Raw genomic sequence first — 19,919 nt, 5'->3', positions numbered from 1 at the left:
CAGTTATATGCAAGGGAAACCTTCGTTAGTCACCAGCGTGGTTCTAGGGATTAATAGTTTGTGTACTTAAGAAGGGGCTGGATGGATTCAGGTCAACAAACTGAGTCATGTTTGCTCAGGTGAAAGCTAAAAATAATCACTCCTCAGTGTTCCAAGGATAGTAATGTAATATCACCCAGCTGCCTAGGCACACATTACAAATGTCTCCTCTCCATATCCATAGCATTTAGTTGAAAACAAGGGGGCCCAAAGCTACTTCTACATCAGTACAATTTAGTAGGCAGAGCAACGCGGCCCAAAATGAATATGCCCTGGCACTGTGGATCGGTTACTTTATGGCAGGTTAATACAGCATGTAGAGTAGGAACAGAAGTTAGAAAGCCACAAGTTACTCTTTGAAAACACCACCCGAGTTTGAGGCCAGTTCTATTTGCCATGTCAAACATAGGCCATTTGTTATTCTTTTTTTTAAATCTGTATTTCAACACAGAATTTTTGGCCTCCACCTCTCCACTGCAGCAGAGAACTGTGAAATCTGACACCACACAACATTTAATTTTAAAATAAAATTGATATGAAATCAGTAAGACTTCTAATTCAAGGTTATGGAAAACTGCACACAGTCTGAAGTCTCTTTGAAAACTGTGTCCCTTCAATTACATACATTACTAAGACTCATACTGCATTCACCAAATATGTCTTGAGTACCTACTATGCACTAAGCCCTGTTAGGTGCTTAAGTGAGCCTAACAGACATCAGTCACTTGGAATACATAAATAATGGGGAAAACAGACAGTACTTAAATAATTACAGGAAAAAGTAATTATAGTTGTAGTGATACTATATTTATTACCCTGACATTACCTGAGAAAGAGCAATAGTCAGATATTTAGAAGGTAGGAGAAACAAATGCACTAAAATGAGGCAACGATTCCAGTCATCATTACAATTGACCTTGAATAAAAGTGTAACTGAACAATGACTAAACCTGTACTTCTTTTGGAAGAATATTCATTGACCCCAGTCAGCTTCCTGTTACGGCATCTCAAGGGCTGTCCAGTTTACAAATTACTATCCAGCCAACCACTACTGCTATCATGCTCAAAGCTGAGTCAACATCAAATCATTAGCCCCTACTCCTGCCAGAACCTACAATTAAAGAGCTGGATAGAGATACAAGACTTGGTTGCCTCCTAGAAAAGTTAAAATAAAACTAAAACAACACGCTGACAGGACACATGGTCTCCGTTCAAGCCAACACAGACTATTTATTTCTCTGCTTTATTACAAGTAAAGATTCCTTTAGCAATTATCCAGGAGTATTACTATTATGTGGGCACTGCGTTACCTAAAGATAGTGACAAATGACAGTAGTCCCAGAACCCGAGTTGCTCACAGTTGAGTGTGGGAGGCTGAGAAGTTGGCTGAAAAGTACATCCTGATTGAAGCGTGCCCCTACAGATGCCTGCACAGGACGCATCATCCGTGATGAGGGCTGGGAGGGCTGCTTGCCGGAGGCCGGGACTTAGACTTCAAAGAGGCAGGTTTCGCTAGCCAGGCGGGAAAGGGGACCGGAGTGGGGAAGGCACTGAAGACGACCATGTGCTGGGTCAGTGGATATCCAGAAAACCACACGTCAGTCGTCCCTCTGTATCCACAGAGGACTGCTTCCAGACCCCCACGGAGACCGAAGTCTGAGAATGCTCAAGTCCCTTCTATAAAATGGTGCCACACAGTCGACCCTCCTTATCAGCGGATCAGCCGTGGCTGGTCCATCTGCAGATACTGAAGGCCAACTGTATGGTCCACGTTTGAGTATTAAATTTAAAAGAGATCAATTAATAGGTGAAAATGCTGCACCATCCAAACCTTGCTCCAGCCCTTTGCTTTCTCTGACCAGTGGTCGAGTTCTCTAGGGGACCTTGGCTTCTGCTCCCAGCAGTCTGCTTCACTGACACAGCAATGTAAAGGAGAGACCCACAATTTTATTTGGGAGAATCTTTCCTTCTAAGACACTGTAGGTATCTTGTAGGTAGCCACAGGGCCAGACACGAACAAAGGGTGGTCAGGAAGGAATGGAGAAGCTCCTTCTCCTGTTGTGGCAATGGGGTCTCCAAAGAGCCTCTGCGGTCTGTAATCAGGAATAGCCTCCACCTAAATTAGAGGAAGCCTGTCTGCCTTGCAACAAAAATGATATTTCAAGATTAATCTGCTTTAGGCTCCAAGGGGAAGAGATGTGGAGAACAGACCAATTAAAAGGGTAATTCCTGTTTATAAGCATTAATAACCAGAACCCCTCAATTTGAAAAAAAAATATGATTTTAAGTAAAAATGGTCAAACATTTCAGAAATATTTTAAATAATTTTATTTTTGCAATAGCATTTTAGCTAACAAAAGTAAAAAAAAACTATACACACCATTTTAAAAACATGTAATCATTTCACAGTGTATATTAGTCAAATAATTATTCTATCTATACACCTAAAACTTATACAGTGCTGTATGTCAGCTGTATTTCAATAAGACTGGAGGAAGAAATTCAACAATTGCTATCAGATACTTTCTACTGACTCAAGAGGGAGGTTGATTTAACTCTTTAAACCTAGTCTTAATTCAAAATCTGCTGTCTTAATCTCTGCACCTGTGAAAACATGAATAATTGGTGTACTTATCTATTTTTTTTTAAATTTATTTATTTTCACCTTGTTCCCTAAACATTTTGGATTACTAGGAAGTGAATATAAGACTATTTTTTAAAAAGAGTCAAGGCTGATTTAAAAGGTTAGAATTAACGTTTGGGGCACTAAGAATTACTCCGCCTATGTCTGTGTCTCTAAAAGGAGAAGACAAAAGCTGGGTAACTTTAGCCCTCACAACTCTCACCTGAATTACAGCTAAATGGTTCAATGTCATTTCACTTTGTAATATGAAGGAAACTTCCATTGCCTGGCTATGAACGGTATTTATAGGAAGTTCATAAAAGACTATACACTCAAGTTGGTTCTAAGCTTTGCCTATCTGAATATCTGTCCTTACCTAGATGAGAATTTATATGAAATGCATTGGGTATTTAAGGCCCTTGGACAGTTCTAGGGTTCACTTAGAATTTTTTGATTCCCTCCCACGGAAGGGAGCAGGGAGAAGCGGAGAAGGAAGAGGAACATAGGTGGCAGAAACCAAGGAGATTAGATATTTACGTAACTACAATTTTCATTCAAAGGGCCCTCACAGAACTCACTGAACATAAAAGAATCTCCAGCTAAATGTAGAAATTACCTTTAAATGTAAAAACTGAGTTCCCTCAGAGACTGTGCCTGTCTTTCTCACACTCAGAAACCTCCCACTTTAATTCTAGTTAAAAGGAAACACGTGGGGTATACTAGACAACTGAAGTAGCCAGATTGTACTATATGGTGGAGTTGTGAGGTTTTAGACAGCTAGCGATTCCTTGAGACAATTCTGCTTACTGTTCCCTTCAGGTAAGTTCCTAAAAAGATTCCTTAGTGTCTACCACAGCATGTATCTAAGTTTTAGAATGTCTCCTAATAATGACCACTTCAAATTTTTCAGCTAAAGAACGTGTAAATACTTGTGTTAAACTGACTTAGTGCTTCGGAATTAACTGACTCGGTCTGTTAATTCCTTCACTGAAATTGCTCTGAAGTTAAAATGGTCAGACAGTCACTCTGCCTCTGCGACTGACTTTGAAGATGAAATTCTTCCATGTTTCAAACATACCAATTAAATCTTACTAGATTACTAAGTGAAATATTATTTCACAATTCAATCTCAATTCCTGGAGAACCAAAAATGCGTGTGCAGGGCCAAAGCTCTGGAGAGGTAATTTTTGGAATTATCCTAACCATGTCCTAGTGTGTGTAGTGGGGTACACTAAGTGACTTGCAATTCATTCTTGCCAGCAATTTTCAGTAAGTAGTAGTTAATTATGCTAACATCTGTTCTAGGAAAGCTAAATTTTTAAACACAGCAGAACATTTCTCTACACTAACCTACTACCACCAAAACACACAAATACACACACATCACATAGCAGAGCTGAATGCAAAGCAATTTGTACTGTACATACACAAGTCAAGCACGTATTTAAAAACAGTTCCGTACAATATAAACTTATAAATAAATGACAGACATTTTGACAGCAAACTTTCAGAAATTGTAGCAAACACTTGTGTAACTCACTCTGACTTAAAAAATACTGCATAATAGTGTATGTTTACATCTTCAGCTGACGAGGATTTTAAATGCTTAGCCTGCAACCTCAATTGTTCTGGAGCCAAAGATGTAGCAGATTTGAAGAATAGAAGAATTGCTCTATATTTGTCAGAATCTACACAGCAATCAAGCAGCGCCACTTGGCTTCCATTACTTGCCTGGCTTGGATCCCGTGGAATTGAGGAGTGTTGGAACCAAGAGGAAAAAAATTAGAGTGCTTTGGGACACTGAGCCAAATTCTTACATAGTATTTGAAATGCCATGGTAAACATGAAGTTACTTTAGGCTCAAGAGTAGTGCCAGTTTTTTTTTACCTTTTTGAAAAAAATAATAAAATGCATAAAGGGCCCTTCCAGAGACTTAGCTTATAAAATCTGCCAACCATTAGACGTGCTAATTGGAGAAGCAATCCTGAATTCCAAATTCAGATTAAGACACTGACCCTCAACTTTGGTGTCTGGCAACAAAGAGAGACTAAATTAAGAAGCTCAACAGAAGTCCACCAGGTCACTAATTCTAACCTCTAGCTCTGAATACCTACAATGACTGTTTCTCCATCACTCCAGAAATACTCAAAACAGTAAAAACTAAATACACATGAAGGGAACACAAAAGACCTCCACAGAAAAACCAAATGGCTCATCTGTTGACGCTATTGCTCATTGCTCGGCAAACCAGTCATCTGGGCTGAATTTTTGACTTTATGCCAGTGCGTCAAAATCACCCACCATTCAGCCAAAAGGCTGTGGAATACAGCCAAGACCACCTATGGAAAGTGAATTATAGCATCTTATAATTTACTACCTTGGCTATGATCTCATAAACCCAGCATGGAGGGCGAACCAGCTCTGTGTGGGAAACCTCCCAGAGCCCCAATAGAGGCCCCTAGAGCTGCTCTGGCGGAGCTCTGGGGGTGGAGGTGACACAGAGGTGGCCAGCTGGCTGTACAAGCGGGCCAGTCTGCCACTGGCACACCTTTGGAGAGAAACTTTAGGGCTAGAAAACCCCCAAATTCAGTCTTCTAGGAGAAATGGCTGCTTTGTTCCGAAGTATCTTTTGTACTGTATAATAATTTCACACACGTTATTATTTAAAATGTGTTAATAGACATATATGATTTATAAATTACAGATATCCTTTTATCAATATTACCAATGTTAATAATGAACACGAACACTAACTAATATGTGGATTGCACATTGTATTTTACAAAGCACTGTCAGACACTTGGATCATCTAATCTTCACAGTAAACAGGTCAAGTTGTTATTATAATGGTCCTTGTTGCATGTGCGTAAGATTGGCGGTTTTGTCCCACCAGTCAGTGGCAGAGCTGGGACTAGAACTACGCAGTCTGACTTCATATCTGGTGCTCCTTCCAATATGCCACATTGTCTCAATTGCCAGTTTATTATTAGCCCTCACTATTTATTAGCTCTCTCAAATTACTGAGAGGTAATATGCAGAGCAGAAAGATGGATAAGGAAGACTGAATAGGGCCATAAGGAGCTCCACAGACAAGGCATCGCCCAGCACTGGGCTGAGCAGGGCATCCCACAAAGGGAACCAGTGGGACAGCTTCTCTGGAAGACGACAGTCAGCGACAGACGGCCTCGGCAGAGTTCCAGAAAAGGAGAGTGGAATAATGGGCTTCCGAAAGTGCACTGAACTCACCTGAAATAACGGCTACTCTTCCATATCTTACTGGAGTTTTGGTTGTAACTTCAAATTCCAGGCCAGCAGTCTGGAGTATCAGCCTAGAGAAGACCCGACCCAGGAGCATATGACAGCTGCATGGAAGTCTGTGACAGACCGTGCAGGCAGGTCAAGGGCCAAGGTACAAATGAGGCTGACTTCAGAGCAACGTAAGGAAGAATTCACTGGCAATTCCCGTAGGCAGACAATGGCACAATCTGACTCAGGAAAGGGCGAGCTCCCCATCCATGGAAACATTCAGGAAGTAACAGAATAGATAAGAGCCTGAACTAAGTGAGTTTTTCTCAGCGATAACAAAATGGTGAAGTCTTCTATTCATACATGTGGAACACTAGAAAATGGAGACCTTAGGGCCCAATAAAGAACTTCATGTAGTTTCTTTATGTTTCTCCATATTCTGACCCATTTTGAAAGACAGATAAAAGCGATTAAAGGAACAAAAGTACAGAACATTCTGAAGAGTCAAAATTTTAGTGTTGGACAGTACAAGCCGAGACTAAGGTCAAGCAAGGTCTGTTAATGACTTCATCTGGAATTTCACAAATGCCAAGAATAATCATATCCCCTTCCCGGATTATTCAAAGAAAAGTGGGACCTTTTACTCTGTGAATTCCCTAGAACTGGAGGTAGAGGTACATGTTAAGGGTAAACTGTAATTTTAACAGTCACATCTCAGGAACTGGATTTTTTAAAGTGTTGAAATAACAAAAGTAAAATCACTATGTACTTGTTAAAATATTTTAATATTTTCATCAGTCCTAGGTGGGAACTCAGGTGCCACCTCCTTCATTCAATTTGTTAAATGCCAGCATCTGAGGTCTCTGCCAATTTTCCTGCAGTAACAAATGATCCTTACTTCCTCTGATCCCAGTATCACCTGCTCTATGTCTTTATTATAGCATTTTACTTTATTTGCAAACATAGTTCCTGGATCTACAAAATCATAAACTCCAGTGGGGAGGGACCATGTTTTATCCCTCCTTATGGAACCAAGCATAGAGGTTTGAACATATAAGTACTCCAAACCTGAAACGGACTATTTACATTAAAGTGTCTTTATGTCATAATAAACTTAACATTAAGTTATGCTCAATTTACCAAATAAGCTTTTATCAAAAACTTATTAAGACATCATTTTTTAAATGCCCTAGTGGATGAGATCCATGGCCTGCCTATATCAAAGTACAATTAAGACTAGCATTCAGAGAGAGTTTGGGAAGAAGCCATGGCTGCCTTCCATGATGCCAACCTCCCGATGGTACACACGGGTTCATTTCCACTTATAACAGTTCTTGCAGATCTTTATTAACCTATATATGAAATGAATACTGAATTTTGAGGATCAAAATGAACTTGTCCTAAACTGAAACACTCACTCCAAGAAAAAGGTAAATTTACACATCAAAAGAATGTGTGTGAGAGACAACAGGCAAGCAAAAACTTTTTGAAAGTTTGAAAAATTTCTTTTCAAATTCTGAAAAATTTCTTCCAAAGGGTTTGTAACCAATATTAAAACTATGGGAGCATGCTTAGACACCACTCTTTAGCCTGTTTCCTGGAAACTGAGGTTCTCAAAGGTAGGACTTAAAGTTATTTACCCTATATCTGAAGGGATCCAGGCCTACATAACAGAAAGAAAAACAGGAGACAAAGTGAGATAAAATATTCACATCTTAGCCTTAAATGTACATCATAAATGGCAGTATATTTGAAGCTTTTATAACAAAATCTGTATTCTTAAGAACCTACCTAAGAAAATTTGGGGCCATTTTGGGCCATCCTCCAAATAAGTCATTCCCTTTTAAAGGCATCAAATCCTACTTTGGAGATCAAATCTACAGAACAGGCTCAGAAGACAGAAACCCAGGCAAAAGACTCTTCCACTGCATGTACGATCTGTTTACCCAGCACTCTGAGTTTTTCTCTCTGGTCCAATGAATTACATATGAAACTTATGGGGAAAAGTAGCAAAGAAAAACAATGGAAGACTTCTGGTCTTCCTGTGGAGCACAGGATGGGTATCAGAAGTCTTGAGATGACACCTGGAGCTTCTGAATGGTGACGAGCAGTTTCAGTTGTGACCGAGGGAAGAGCTAGTTAGGAGGAAGAATTTGCAGCCCCTGTTGATTAACGTGGGATGTGTGTGAGAGAAGTCAAAGATGTCCCCAAGTTCCTCGCACAGGCAGCAGATGGATGGCAATGTCATTTGCTAGGAGAAGAAACCAAAGGAAAATGAATGATACGTCATATGACAGGCAGAATATATAGAAGCTCTAAGTACAGAGCTTGTTAAATCAAAGAGCTCAGTTTGTACTGGGGGGGGTGTCACAAATAAAAGGTCAAAACATGAATGAGTAAGATTTGGAAGAGGAATTAGATTTATTCTTGGTGGTTCCAATGTTGAAAGTTCTAAGACATAAAATCTGAGATCAATAAAATCAGACAGTCCAAAGTTAACCAGACCGGTTGAAGACAATGAGTTGCCCACACCTGTGTGAGTAGAAGTACTCCTCCTGGTGGCACCGGTAAGTGCAAGGAGCGCAGAGGACACACGAGCACTGGATGGGGTGGAAAGGTGGCCTCTAGGGCCTTCTCCATCATCACAATCTGTGGGCACTTTTCATACACTTACAGCGCCAGTTCTGGGCCACCGATGGTCTGCTAGTCCTGAACTACACAAGTGTGAGGATAAGAATCTTAGTGGAATGAATTATCCCAGGAATCAGGATTGTGGAGTTCTAGTCCTGGATATGTCACTATCCAGGCAAACTGTTCGACCAATCTTGGGCCCCAGTTCGCTCAACTGTAAACGGCAGTATTTTAACTGCTAAGTATTCCTAACCTAGAAATTCTTTCACTCTAACGGAAATTTATATGTTCTATGTTATGGTGAAAGTCATTCTTTTTAGGTTAAAAAAACCCCTTAAATTAGGATCACTGTATATGCCAATAGTACAGGCTGCCAAGCCTTGCCCATCTAGGCCCCTTCTCCTCTCATTTTCTGTGTATTTTCACATCTGTTAGAGGAAAAGACCTTAATCTCTTACCCTGTTCTGTTCTTTGTAGAGGCCAAAATGGGCTCTGGGTGTTTTCTATCTTCCAACAACTGGTGTAATCAACAAACTGTTCCAGAAAATAAGGGCAAGCTACAGCCAACTGTATATGTAAAATTTCATACCGATAAATTCAGCACCATGAAATATACCCCTATAATATATACTATACGAAGGTGGTCCAATCTAATCATAATGAAACCTTTTAGGGAAAAAAATCAAAACTGCATTCCAGTTTCCAGCCAGTGGCCCATACACTCACAGTATAACTCAACACAAAGACATTCCAATACAATGAAATAATTTGGAGCATCTCCAACCTCTATTTTTCAGGATGATAGAAATAAGCTCAACAGAGCTGAGTCTGTTATTCAGAAGAAATGGAAGTCGTGGCAAACACTGCCGTAAGCCAAAAGATCACTGACGAAATTTGTTAATGAGGTATCAATTCATAACATTCACTCGTATATTCATTTAAACCGCTGGGTTCTTAATATATTTCAAGAGTTGCCCAGATTATGGAAAAAACATTCCATAACAGAAAGTGACAATTACAGTGCAGCAAGGGAAACGCTTTCACAAGAAGGGTTCTTTAGGTTGCTACAGGCACCTACAAAAATGGGGGGGAGGATATAGCTTAGTGATAGAGTGCGTGCGTAGCATGCACAAGGTCCTGGGTTCACTCCCAGCACCCACACTAAAAAAAAAAAACTACTACTACCACTACTACTACTACTACTAATAATAATAATAATTTTAAAATACATAAATAAACCTAATTATCTCTCCCCTAAAAAATTTTTTTTAAAAAAATAGGCATCTACAAAAACACAATAAGAAAACTTAAAAGCGAGTCAGAAAAACTTGGGTTCACATCCCAGCCAGTTACTAGCTATTTAGTTGGGCAATTCACATAACCTTACAAAACGCCAGTTTCTCCTTTGTAAAATTTTACTAACAGTACCCACCTTAAGTTTGTTGTAAAGATAAAATGGTTGATAGAGAGGGCCTATCACAGTACCTTGCACAGAGTGAGGCCTTAGTGAATGTTAAGTATTGATACTAACAGTGCTGTCAGCAGATAGAGAAGATTCTGGTGGGAGATGGCAACTTACTCCTTACTCTCTATCCTGTCTTCCCCCACCCCCTGCAGGATGTGCTCATCAACATTCAAGGAACTAGAAGGTCTGAATTTGGGGTCTTAAAAGTGAAGGTTCTCCTTGCAGTAAAGAGACCCAACAAGCAGAGATGATTCTATCAGAACCTTAACCTGAACATCTAAGAAGTCTTTCCCCAAGAAATACCCCAGCGATATCCTAAGCAGCCTGTTGTCTGAACACATAATTAACCCTTAGTTTTCTCCTCAGTGAAATGGGACCATAATATCTCTTTTCACAATTGTTTTCACAAATTATTAGAAAATAACTCTAACCAAATGTATTGACATGTCTTCCCCACCTGCTCTCCTCCTCCCTGCAGAGAGAGAGATGGCTGGGTTTGCTCGCTCTGCTGCGTGCCCTCACCTGTCCTCCAACGAGGGGTTCGCCTATTGCTAAATGGAGTCTTTGGGTTTTCATGATACACAGTCAAGAGAAAAGAGACAAACAGAAGAGACGGGCTTGGGTTGGGGAGGGAATTTTATCAGTGGCGGTTTGAGGGGTATTTTGGAAAAGAGAGGTTAGAAGCGTCAAAGTGGTTGGGAAAGACGAGGGAGATTTCTAGAAGTACTGCTACAGATTATATGTCTTCTTTACCATGTTTCACCATATGAATAGAGAACTGAAGTTATCATGTCATTTTAAATTCATTTTTGGTGGACTGTCCATTTGTTTGACAGAATCACTAATGCAAGATGGATCGATTAGGTCAGTCATGTCTTTGATAGGACCAATACTGAAAAAATTAAGATAACAGGTGTAAAACCTTCATATAAACCTTTGGCAGGATTTATTTAATAAGCATCTGACATTGGGAATATGAAAGGGATGAACATTTTAGAAAGGCATACTAGGATTATGGGATAGAACATATTAAGTTAGAGCTACAGCTACAGGAGATCATCATTTTATTTCAATATTCTGTTCAGCGTCTGGGCTGCTTACAATCGGAGAGCTGCTGATGCCACTTCCCATTAGTATTCTTGGCTGCCCTGCCCCCAGCCCTCTGCCCCAGGGTTTCTCAACCTCGGCATCACTGAGATTTGGGCTGGCAAAATGTTGTGGGGGCTGTTCTGTGCACTACAGGGTGTTTGGCAGCATCCCTGGCTTCCATCCACTAGTTGCCAGTAGCATCTTCCCTCCTCCCCGCAAAAGTTGTGAAAATAAAAATGTCTCTAGACATTGCCAAATATCCCCTGGGGGGCAAAATTACTCCTAGTTGAGAACCCTTGATTTATCCCAACCACCCAAGCTTAGAAGGAAAATTCATATTGCACTAAGCCGTTCTATGACACTCCCTTTTCAGAGAGTCTGCAACTACAGGGATTCCAAATTCTCAACAATCCATAACCATTATAGGTGCCTACGTGCTGGCCTGGCTGCATCCTGCACTGGGTTGTCATCTACAAATTATAAACAATTAAACAGCTACCACTTGTTGGATAGTTCTTATGTGCCAGGTGGTGGGCTAGGGGATTAACTGGATTGATTCTCACTCTTATACAGCATTAAGTGGTAGATATCTTTATCTCCATGTAGAGATGAGTAAAATGAGGCTCTGAAAATGTAAATAACTCAGCCAGGGTCACAGCCAATAAGTGGTTGAGCTAGGGTCTGCACCTAAATCCATCTGAGTCTGGAGCCTCTCTGTCTTAGGTCACACTATTTCTAATGAGAAAAACCAGTGCAAACACATATGGGACCCACATTTGGCCTGAGTTACAGGACTTAAAATGGGGAGGCCGGTGCATAGCCTGCTGTAGAACTCAGTGTTCTCTGAACTAAGCTGATCACCAGTAATAGAGATGTGTTTGTTCTAAGGACACTAACAAGTTGATTTTTGAATGATAGATTTTCTGAAAACAGGAAAATGGTAGTTTCCTCTGAGTGGAAACAACAAGCAGTAGCTGGTTGCCATGGTAGCAAAGGTAAACTTAATCTTGACTGAGAATACAGTCACCAGACAGGGACAGCAAGCGTGGTAAGGAATCCTGCCACACAAGGGTGTTCTCACCTGGAGGAGAGAAAGTCAAAGGAGAGAAGTAACAGTCATCCTCAATCATCTGAAAGGAAAGCAGCACATGTTCTAGATTACCCCAAAAGGGAAATCCAGGATTCACGACTGGAAATAACAATGTGGTGATGGAAGCCAGTTTTCCACTGAATCATAAAGAAAGAACATTTAACCATCATAGTGTTTCAACTAGACTGAAAAATTAAACAGTTTTAATTGTTTATTGAGCAACCGTCACTGGAATAAAAAAAATGCTGGCAGGGAGGCCATCTCTGATGGGGAGACCGCAGTGAGCGTTAAGGTTAGACTAAATAAATGCCTAGGACCCTTACAACACAAGAATCTCTAAAGAATTGGGGAATTGTGGATTCCTGGTGAAAACAGACAAATGGAGGGTGGGGAAGGTGGGGTCTCCACGGGGCAAAGAGCACCAGCAGTAGTTTATCATCATAATAGGAGAGGTAAACGCTAATCCTGCCTGGGAAGAAAATACCACTTAGGTGAAAGCAGAAAAAAAGGAGAAAACTTTGCAGGCTATGGGGATTTCATCCTTCTGTTCTGAATAGATGACCAAGAGATAAGGCAATAGGGATTAAAAAAAAAAAAAAAAGCCCCCAAGCCAAGCAGCTCTTTCATCTTCTAAGCCACTGTGACACCTCCTTCTTGGGATTTGCAGCCACCTCTCACTATTTGGCTTCAAAAATCCACACAATTTTTTTTTTTAATAGACAACCAGGTAGGGGAGAGCTAGAATAATGGTTGATAAGCTTTCTTCTAAACAGTAATATTGTCTTGGTCTCACTATTCTTTTTTTGGGGGGTCTCACTATTCTTGATTTGCTGTCAACCAACAATTCCATTATAAAACAACTCGGTTCAGGGAATGGACGGGACAGGGCTAACCTCTCAGACTTTCCTCTTGGAAAACCAGCCACATTGTAACTTTGCTGGGCCCGTCTTGGAAAATAAAGTTGTTAACAAAGTCAACTTCTGCTAAGGCATAAACGTCCCTCGTAAAAGGGAGGTGCTAAAAAATAACAGGTTTTCGGGGAAAAAAAAAAAAACTACACTGATTCATCTTACCATATTAAATATGAGTAATACCTTAAGACAATTTTCCCTATCTCTTCATCTCCAGGGCACTCAAAACATTTAGGTTCTCATTATCTTACACCATTAAGTGGGTACCAAAGATTATTACCCTCCTTCGGTTTCTAAGAAAGCAACTACAGAAAGATTAAACAAGTAAGTTGTCCATGGTTGCTCAGGAAATGGAGATGCTTGGAGCTACCCGTTCAGTGCTTGTTTTAGGGACTTAGTACTACAAAGTGATTGAATCCCAACTCACCAAACCCCCCAAGTCTCGCTTATCTCGTCCCCATCTCTCAAACACATATGAAGTTTTCATTAACTAAGCACAAATCCACCACCCGGTAGGTCTTGGACAAGGGTCTCCTACCAGACCAGCACCATGTCTGCAAGAAGCCTGTCACCACATCTGACTTGGTTTGCCAAGAATTGACCCACTACTTTCTGTATCAAGTGAAGTTTATTCTCTCTGGTCACATCTAGGAAATTTTTAACCCGTCGATTAGCTATTAACAATCGGTTTCACTAAGACGAGACAGAGGACAAAATAATAATGGTTTTAAAAAAAATGCCTCCACCATTCTGATTACAAAGGAGGCATGATTAACGAAGTTCCCTTTGTGCAGGCTCCATTCTGAGAGCCAGAGAAAGAGCTTCCCATCCCCCCCCCTTTTTTTTTGATTGCTGAGCCTTCTCCTCCTTGTCTCATCACCCACACAATCTGTTCGTAGCCCAAAGAGACAATCCAGCCAGTCTGTGAGGAGTTCCTAAAACATTTATGTCATGAAAGCAGACGGGATGAACAGGACCTCATCTCACAAAGGATGATGGGACATTCAGCAAGAGTCCACAAAGGGAAATACAGATGGAAGGCCCTAGGCTGAATGCATTTGCCCACAATGTCTAACACAATGCCCATCCTTATGGGTATTTGTCAACCTTTGGGCAATTTACAGCCAGCTCCAGGTTTCGTCCCCCAAACTCCATTGCTTTTAGAACATACGGTTTTTAAAGAAAATACAATTAACAAGCTAAAGAAGTCCAAGTCAGAGCTTTAAGGATCCTTTAGTCTCTCTAGAACTTTAAATATGAAAACAGCAAGTGAGACAAAGATTCTAGTTCCAGCTCAAACACATCAGTGGGCCAAGATGCATATAAAGCACTTAGCACATTGCTTAGCACATAGTAAGTGCTCAGTTAGTATTATCTAATAATTTTACCACATCTTGCTGTTTTATTAGAGATATTTTATACATGTCCTGCCTGTCTACTCAGCTAAAACAATGTCACCTTTTTGTCACTGGTACGTTACAAAAGATAAGTGGTTTCATATACATCCTCTTATTTACAGATTTACAGATCAATTAGGATATAAACAAAATACTAAAAGCAAACCTAGTCTTATAGGTGGCAAATGGTAGGTTCCCATGAGATCTCAACTCAGTAACTTTACATCCAGTGTTTTCTTTCCATAACACGACAGATGAGTAGATTTATCATGTTTTGTGCCTTTATGTTCCCCAGAACTTAGCAAAGTGCTAAATTATACCTTAATCACCATCTAAACAAATTTCCAATCTGCAAGTAACCTAAAGACTCTGAGGATTTATTTTAGTGCCTTTAACGGAAAGAAAAGAAATAGGTGGAAAAGGCCAACACATTTGGCTTTGAAAAAGACATGTCTCTTTTTATTTGCCAAGGGAAAGCATTACCAGGTCCACTTAGCAAATAAGCAAAGGAAAGAAGCATGAGGGATTGAATGATCTGTCTGTCTAACAAGGCAGACTGGGCTAGAGCCAGATCTCTTAATACTCTGCTCACAGTTTTTTCTATTAAGCTTGTTCTTATTTCAGTGCCTTGAATGACACAAATCTTGTCTTGAATTATGTATGTCAAGTTGTGCTTCCAATGACTACCCACACCTCAAAGCCCCAGGTCAAACTCCCTAAGTCTTCAAAAAAATCTTTTTAATCTAATCTAAAAAATGCTTTGGACACTCAGTTTATTTCACCCAACTTTGACCTTAACAACAAACTGTCTGATTTTATCTGTCTTGTCTCTCCAATCAAATTTAAGTTGCCCAAAGGCAAGATCCATGTGTGTATTCCTTCTGGAGCCCATGGCAAGTCCAGTTCAGGGATTATAGTAACATGTGCCAGCTCATTCTTTGTTCTGCCTCAAAGACTCCTGAATGTCCCAAAGAAGCCTTGAGCCATCATAATACCTATTCAAGTTTCCTAACCATCTCCCTCAAGATTAGTCTGCTTGGGCAATCATTAAAGCTTCTCCTGTGCCTTCAAGAACCCCATTCTGGCTGCTGGGACATCCTGTTGCCATCCATTTCACACAGACATCCAGCTCAGCAGGAGTACATGTTGCAATGAGCTTCGCTTCAAAGCCAACATCCTGGCCAAGTTCCAAAAATTGTCAGTAATGATCTTCACCACCCAATTGATGCTCCAACAGTGGTACAACACACACACACCCACCCACCCCATTTCAACTACTGCTTCAGTTGGAAAGGCTGTGCCTAACAGAGGTTGGTTCCGCACCTGATTTTATTTTTTAATTGTTACCCCAAAGACCTATTCCACCAAACATGAGCAAACTCTCAAATACGCCTTCTGCAATACAGTAGTGGTCTCCATTAACCTATCTTTAAACCAAAGGCATACTAAGTGCATCAGTTTGGGGTCTTTTGGTTATAAGAGAAAGGAAACCCTGTTCAAAGTTGCTTAAACAAAAATTAAATGAATCAATTAGTAAGGTGAAGATGAAAAATGTCCTGATCCTTAGATAGTGGTTGCTTGAGAAATCAAATTATATCAACAGATCTCATTTCCTTACACTCACTGAATTCTCTTATATTTTATTAGCTTCATTTTCAAGTTTCATTGGAAGGATGCCTGCAGTTCTAGGCTCATGTTATCTGGGTTCAGGTTCAATAATAAAACGAGAGGACATCTCTTCCTGGTAGTATCCATAGAAGTCTCAGAGTTCACTTTGATTAGACTAAATTGAGCCATGTGTCCCCTGTGGCTTGGTCACATTCCCATCACTGGAGTCAGAAGTGAAGCTTCTCTTAAACCTCACGGACTGAGAGTTGGAAAGGAGAGATGCCACAAAGGAAACGCAGGGTCCCACTATCAACAGAATTAGGCTGAACTATCCTCCCTTGTAAGTCTTCCCTTTTCCCCTGACTTTTAAGAAGTTGTATTACAAGGATGATCAACTTTGAAAATAGCATTTTAAAGGAAGGAAACAAACAAAAGAAGCTAAATAGCCAAGAAGCATATGAAAACAGGTTCACCCTCACTAGTCATCAGAGAATTGTAAATTAAAAGAAAAATATATTGTTGGCACATTGGCAAAAATCTTTAAAAAAAAAAAAAAAAAGGAATACTCAGTACTGGCCTAGATGCAGGAATACGGGCACTTCCAGACTTGACTTATGAGGTGTGCGGTGGTTATCACTGATCTTGAAGGGCATGCTGATGATTATCATCAAAATCTTTAAAAGTGGGCATGACTTTTGACCTAAGATAAATTCACAGAAGTGAAATCGCTAAGCAAATAATTAAGGGTATGGATAAAAATTTGACTACAAGGAAGGTTTTCCCAGTACTGCTATTACACAGCCCCCAAAATGGAAATAACAGCAGTGTTCGCAACGGGAGACTGAGTAATTTAATTATGGTAACTCATTCTATGGATATCAACACCCAAAATGGCCTTTCAGTGCACATTTACAGGAAGACTTCAATAAGGGAGAAAGGCACACCATGAAAGAGTTACTGGTAGGTAACCACACCACAGCATCCTTTACCAGCTAAAACTAGTAAATTAGTTCCACTGTCATCTCCCAGGTGCTCCTTGGCTCCTTCTTTAAGATTTACCATAGGATTCTAAAGAGTCAGATTCTGCCCAGGAAAAGATCAAAATATCTGGACACCCTCAGCAGGCCAAAATTTGTTGATCCTTCAAAGAGATATTTTTTACACGTTTCCTTAACAATTGTCTGAGGGAGGAGCTGAGTGTTACATGGGGAAATTAAAGATGGGGAACCAAAGATGGCATGTTCTTGTCTTACAAGATAGCTCAAAAAGTAATGTTTGGTTAATACACAGCAACTTCCATAACAAATAATTCTCTATATTAGAAAAACTAAGTTTTTTTTTTCCTGTTTCTTCCTATAATCATGTAGCAATTAATCTTCAAATCCTCAGAGTAATTCCACCAAAAACAAATCTCACGAAACCAACCCTTCTCAAATAAAAATAACCATAAACACAGCTATTCTCCATTTCAGTTTCTATGACTTTAAAATGCGAATATTCCTGGTGAACTGAGCCGTCTTAGAGTGCTGTTGGTAATATCAACTGAGATAACTTCTATGAAAGCGCTGTGAAGAAGGATAAAAGCACTACAGAAATGTGAGTTCTCAGGAGTATGAATCTGTCACCGAGGTTTAACACACACTCAACAAGCATCTCCAAGTCTGTCTAGTCTTTGGCTCGGCTGTAACCTTCACGGGCTTGCCTCATAGTCATTTCTGAGAACCAGGCGCTGGCCTGCAAAGTTTCCCTGCGACACAAGGACGCGGCCCTCTCTACTTTCACACTGGAAAAGTGATTATAAAAGGGCGGTGTTTTTAGCTGTTGAAACTTAGGTAATTTATTTAAATAATGGGGAGAGATGTCAAAGATAATCCAACAAACAGACGGACATGCCTGGTATGGACTGGAGCCTGAAATGGAAAAAGACAGCAGCATAAACAAGCAGAGGGGTTAAGGGCTTCATATTATCTCATTCAAGTCACGGCAATTAAAAATCCTGAAAGATGTAAACTTTTGAGAGTGTGAATTCTTTGAGAATTAGCACCCAGTACTGCTATTAGCAATATTTTATAGCACTCCAAATAAAGTATTGCTTTAAAAAAAAAAGTGTTTCTTGGTAGGGCTATGCCTCTATACTATGAACTTACATAGCATTTTTCTTACAGTCTCTTTCCCATTTTGAAGAATGGGAAAAGTTTAAATAAAACATGGATGGGTCAATAATAAGTATACTGAAGTTCTCTTCAATGCCCTTCTTTTTAAACCTCCACCCCCAATTACATCCCTCCCTTGAGGATATTTACAATCCTCTATGACACATGCTCCGTACCTTCTTGGTTCAAGGAAAACACACCTACAGCATTTCAAATTAACTACTGACCCTTACTCTCACACTATAAACAAACTCTTTTCAAAATCTCAATTGCATTGTGTCCACATTGATTAAAGCTTGAAGCCTGGTGACCTCATGTGGTGTTAACTTCTCCCATGCACCAACAGCATTCTGCCTTTCTACTCAATTACCCCCTTTGGTGCCAGAGGATCGCTACCCAATGAACACACACAATGGACTTCTGCTTCATTACACTAACCAACAGCAGGATAGAAATAAGCAGAAGAGGAATAAACAAGCTAATTTATCATGAGGACAGAGCAAGCTTTCACCAGTCTCGCCATGGAAAACTTCAGTGGTTAACAGGAATATCAATAGTCTGGGGGTGATGTTTATGATCTTACAGATTATAGACAGAGCCAAACAGAACCTCAGTGATTAAAGAATTCTGCAGATTAGCAGGTGTGAACACATGCACACAAAACCATGCCTTAAAACTCTGGGGTCCTGCATAAAACCTACCGAATAATTCTTTTGGGAAGCACAACCCAGGGCTTTGGATAATGTGGACTGACACCCTGATAATTTGCCCCTAGTGTTCGACCTAACTGTGGGGCCCCTCGTATTCATCTTTGACGAGGTGGTAAGGAGGGACCCAGCCCCTTTGTCAGAGGGTCTGGATGCCCCCCTCATCAGGCATGGCAAGGGCACAGCGGCTGATTGAATTAACAACCTTGGAGGGCTGCAGTCCCGGTTCCCAGACATTAGCACCATCATCCAGAACAAATTAAAAGTCTCACAGCAATTAAGCAGATTTTGAAAATGAATTTCCCATGGTTCAGTGGCTCAACAAGCAATCTTCAGTTAAGTATTAGAGAAGAGTTTTAGAAGGAGGAGAGGGGGAGCTGACTGTTGAATTTCCAAAGTAAACATACAACTGGCAGAGGCATAAACAATACACTTCTGAGCCTCTGCTAACTAGACTTTAACATTTCTTTTATAGAAAGTTGGAAATAGTCACAGAAAGGTGAAAGAATAAAAAATTAACCAGCAATGATACTAAAATGGTGGATTTTAGGCAGGTCCTTTTTCTTTTTCCTTGATGTGTACATATTTTTATTGAAATATAGTCAGTTTACAATGTTGTGTCAATTTCTGGTGTACAGCATAATGCTTCAGTCATACATAAACATACATATATTCGTTTTCATATTCTCTTTCACCATAAGTTACTACAAGATACCAAATATAGTTTCCTGCACTATACAGCATGAACTTGTTGTTTCTCTATTCTATATATATCAGTTAGTATCTGCAAATCTCTAACTCCCAATTTATCCCCTCCCACCCCCTCTCCCCACCTAGTAACCACAAGTTTGTTCTCTATGTATGAAAGTCTGATTCTGTTGTTTTTCCTTTAACTTTAATTCATTTAACACCATTATATTCTTGTTCAAAAACAAATAAAAATTGTAAGGGAACAAAAAT

General features: G+C 40.0%; 1 protein-coding gene across 4 annotated transcripts in view; it reads right to left on the bottom strand.

The window, feature by feature from the left end:
- The window catches only part of WLS (Wnt ligand secretion mediator), a 122,658-nt gene that overhangs the window by 89,731 nt on the left and 13,008 nt on the right, over positions 1–19,919 (bottom strand). The window contains exon 1 of one of the 4 annotated variants that reach the window (XM_045522988.2): positions 5,909–6,049. The exons of 2 other annotated variants lie outside the window; for them this stretch is intronic. In XM_045522988.2, the coding sequence (XP_045378944.2) occupies positions 5,909–6,017 (109 nt within the window). In that variant the 5' untranslated portion in view covers positions 6,018–6,049. Of the gene's footprint in view, positions 1–5,908; positions 6,050–19,919 lie in introns of those variants that run through there. One more of the 4 variants, XM_045522989.2, reaches the window with a different exon arrangement.

Source organism: Camelus bactrianus, chromosome 13 (genome assembly GCF_048773025.1).
Source record: "Camelus bactrianus isolate YW-2024 breed Bactrian camel chromosome 13, ASM4877302v1, whole genome shotgun sequence".
Taxonomy (NCBI): Eukaryota; Metazoa; Chordata; class Mammalia; order Artiodactyla; family Camelidae; genus Camelus; species Camelus bactrianus.
This window is presented reverse-complemented; position numbering and strand designations above follow the sequence as displayed.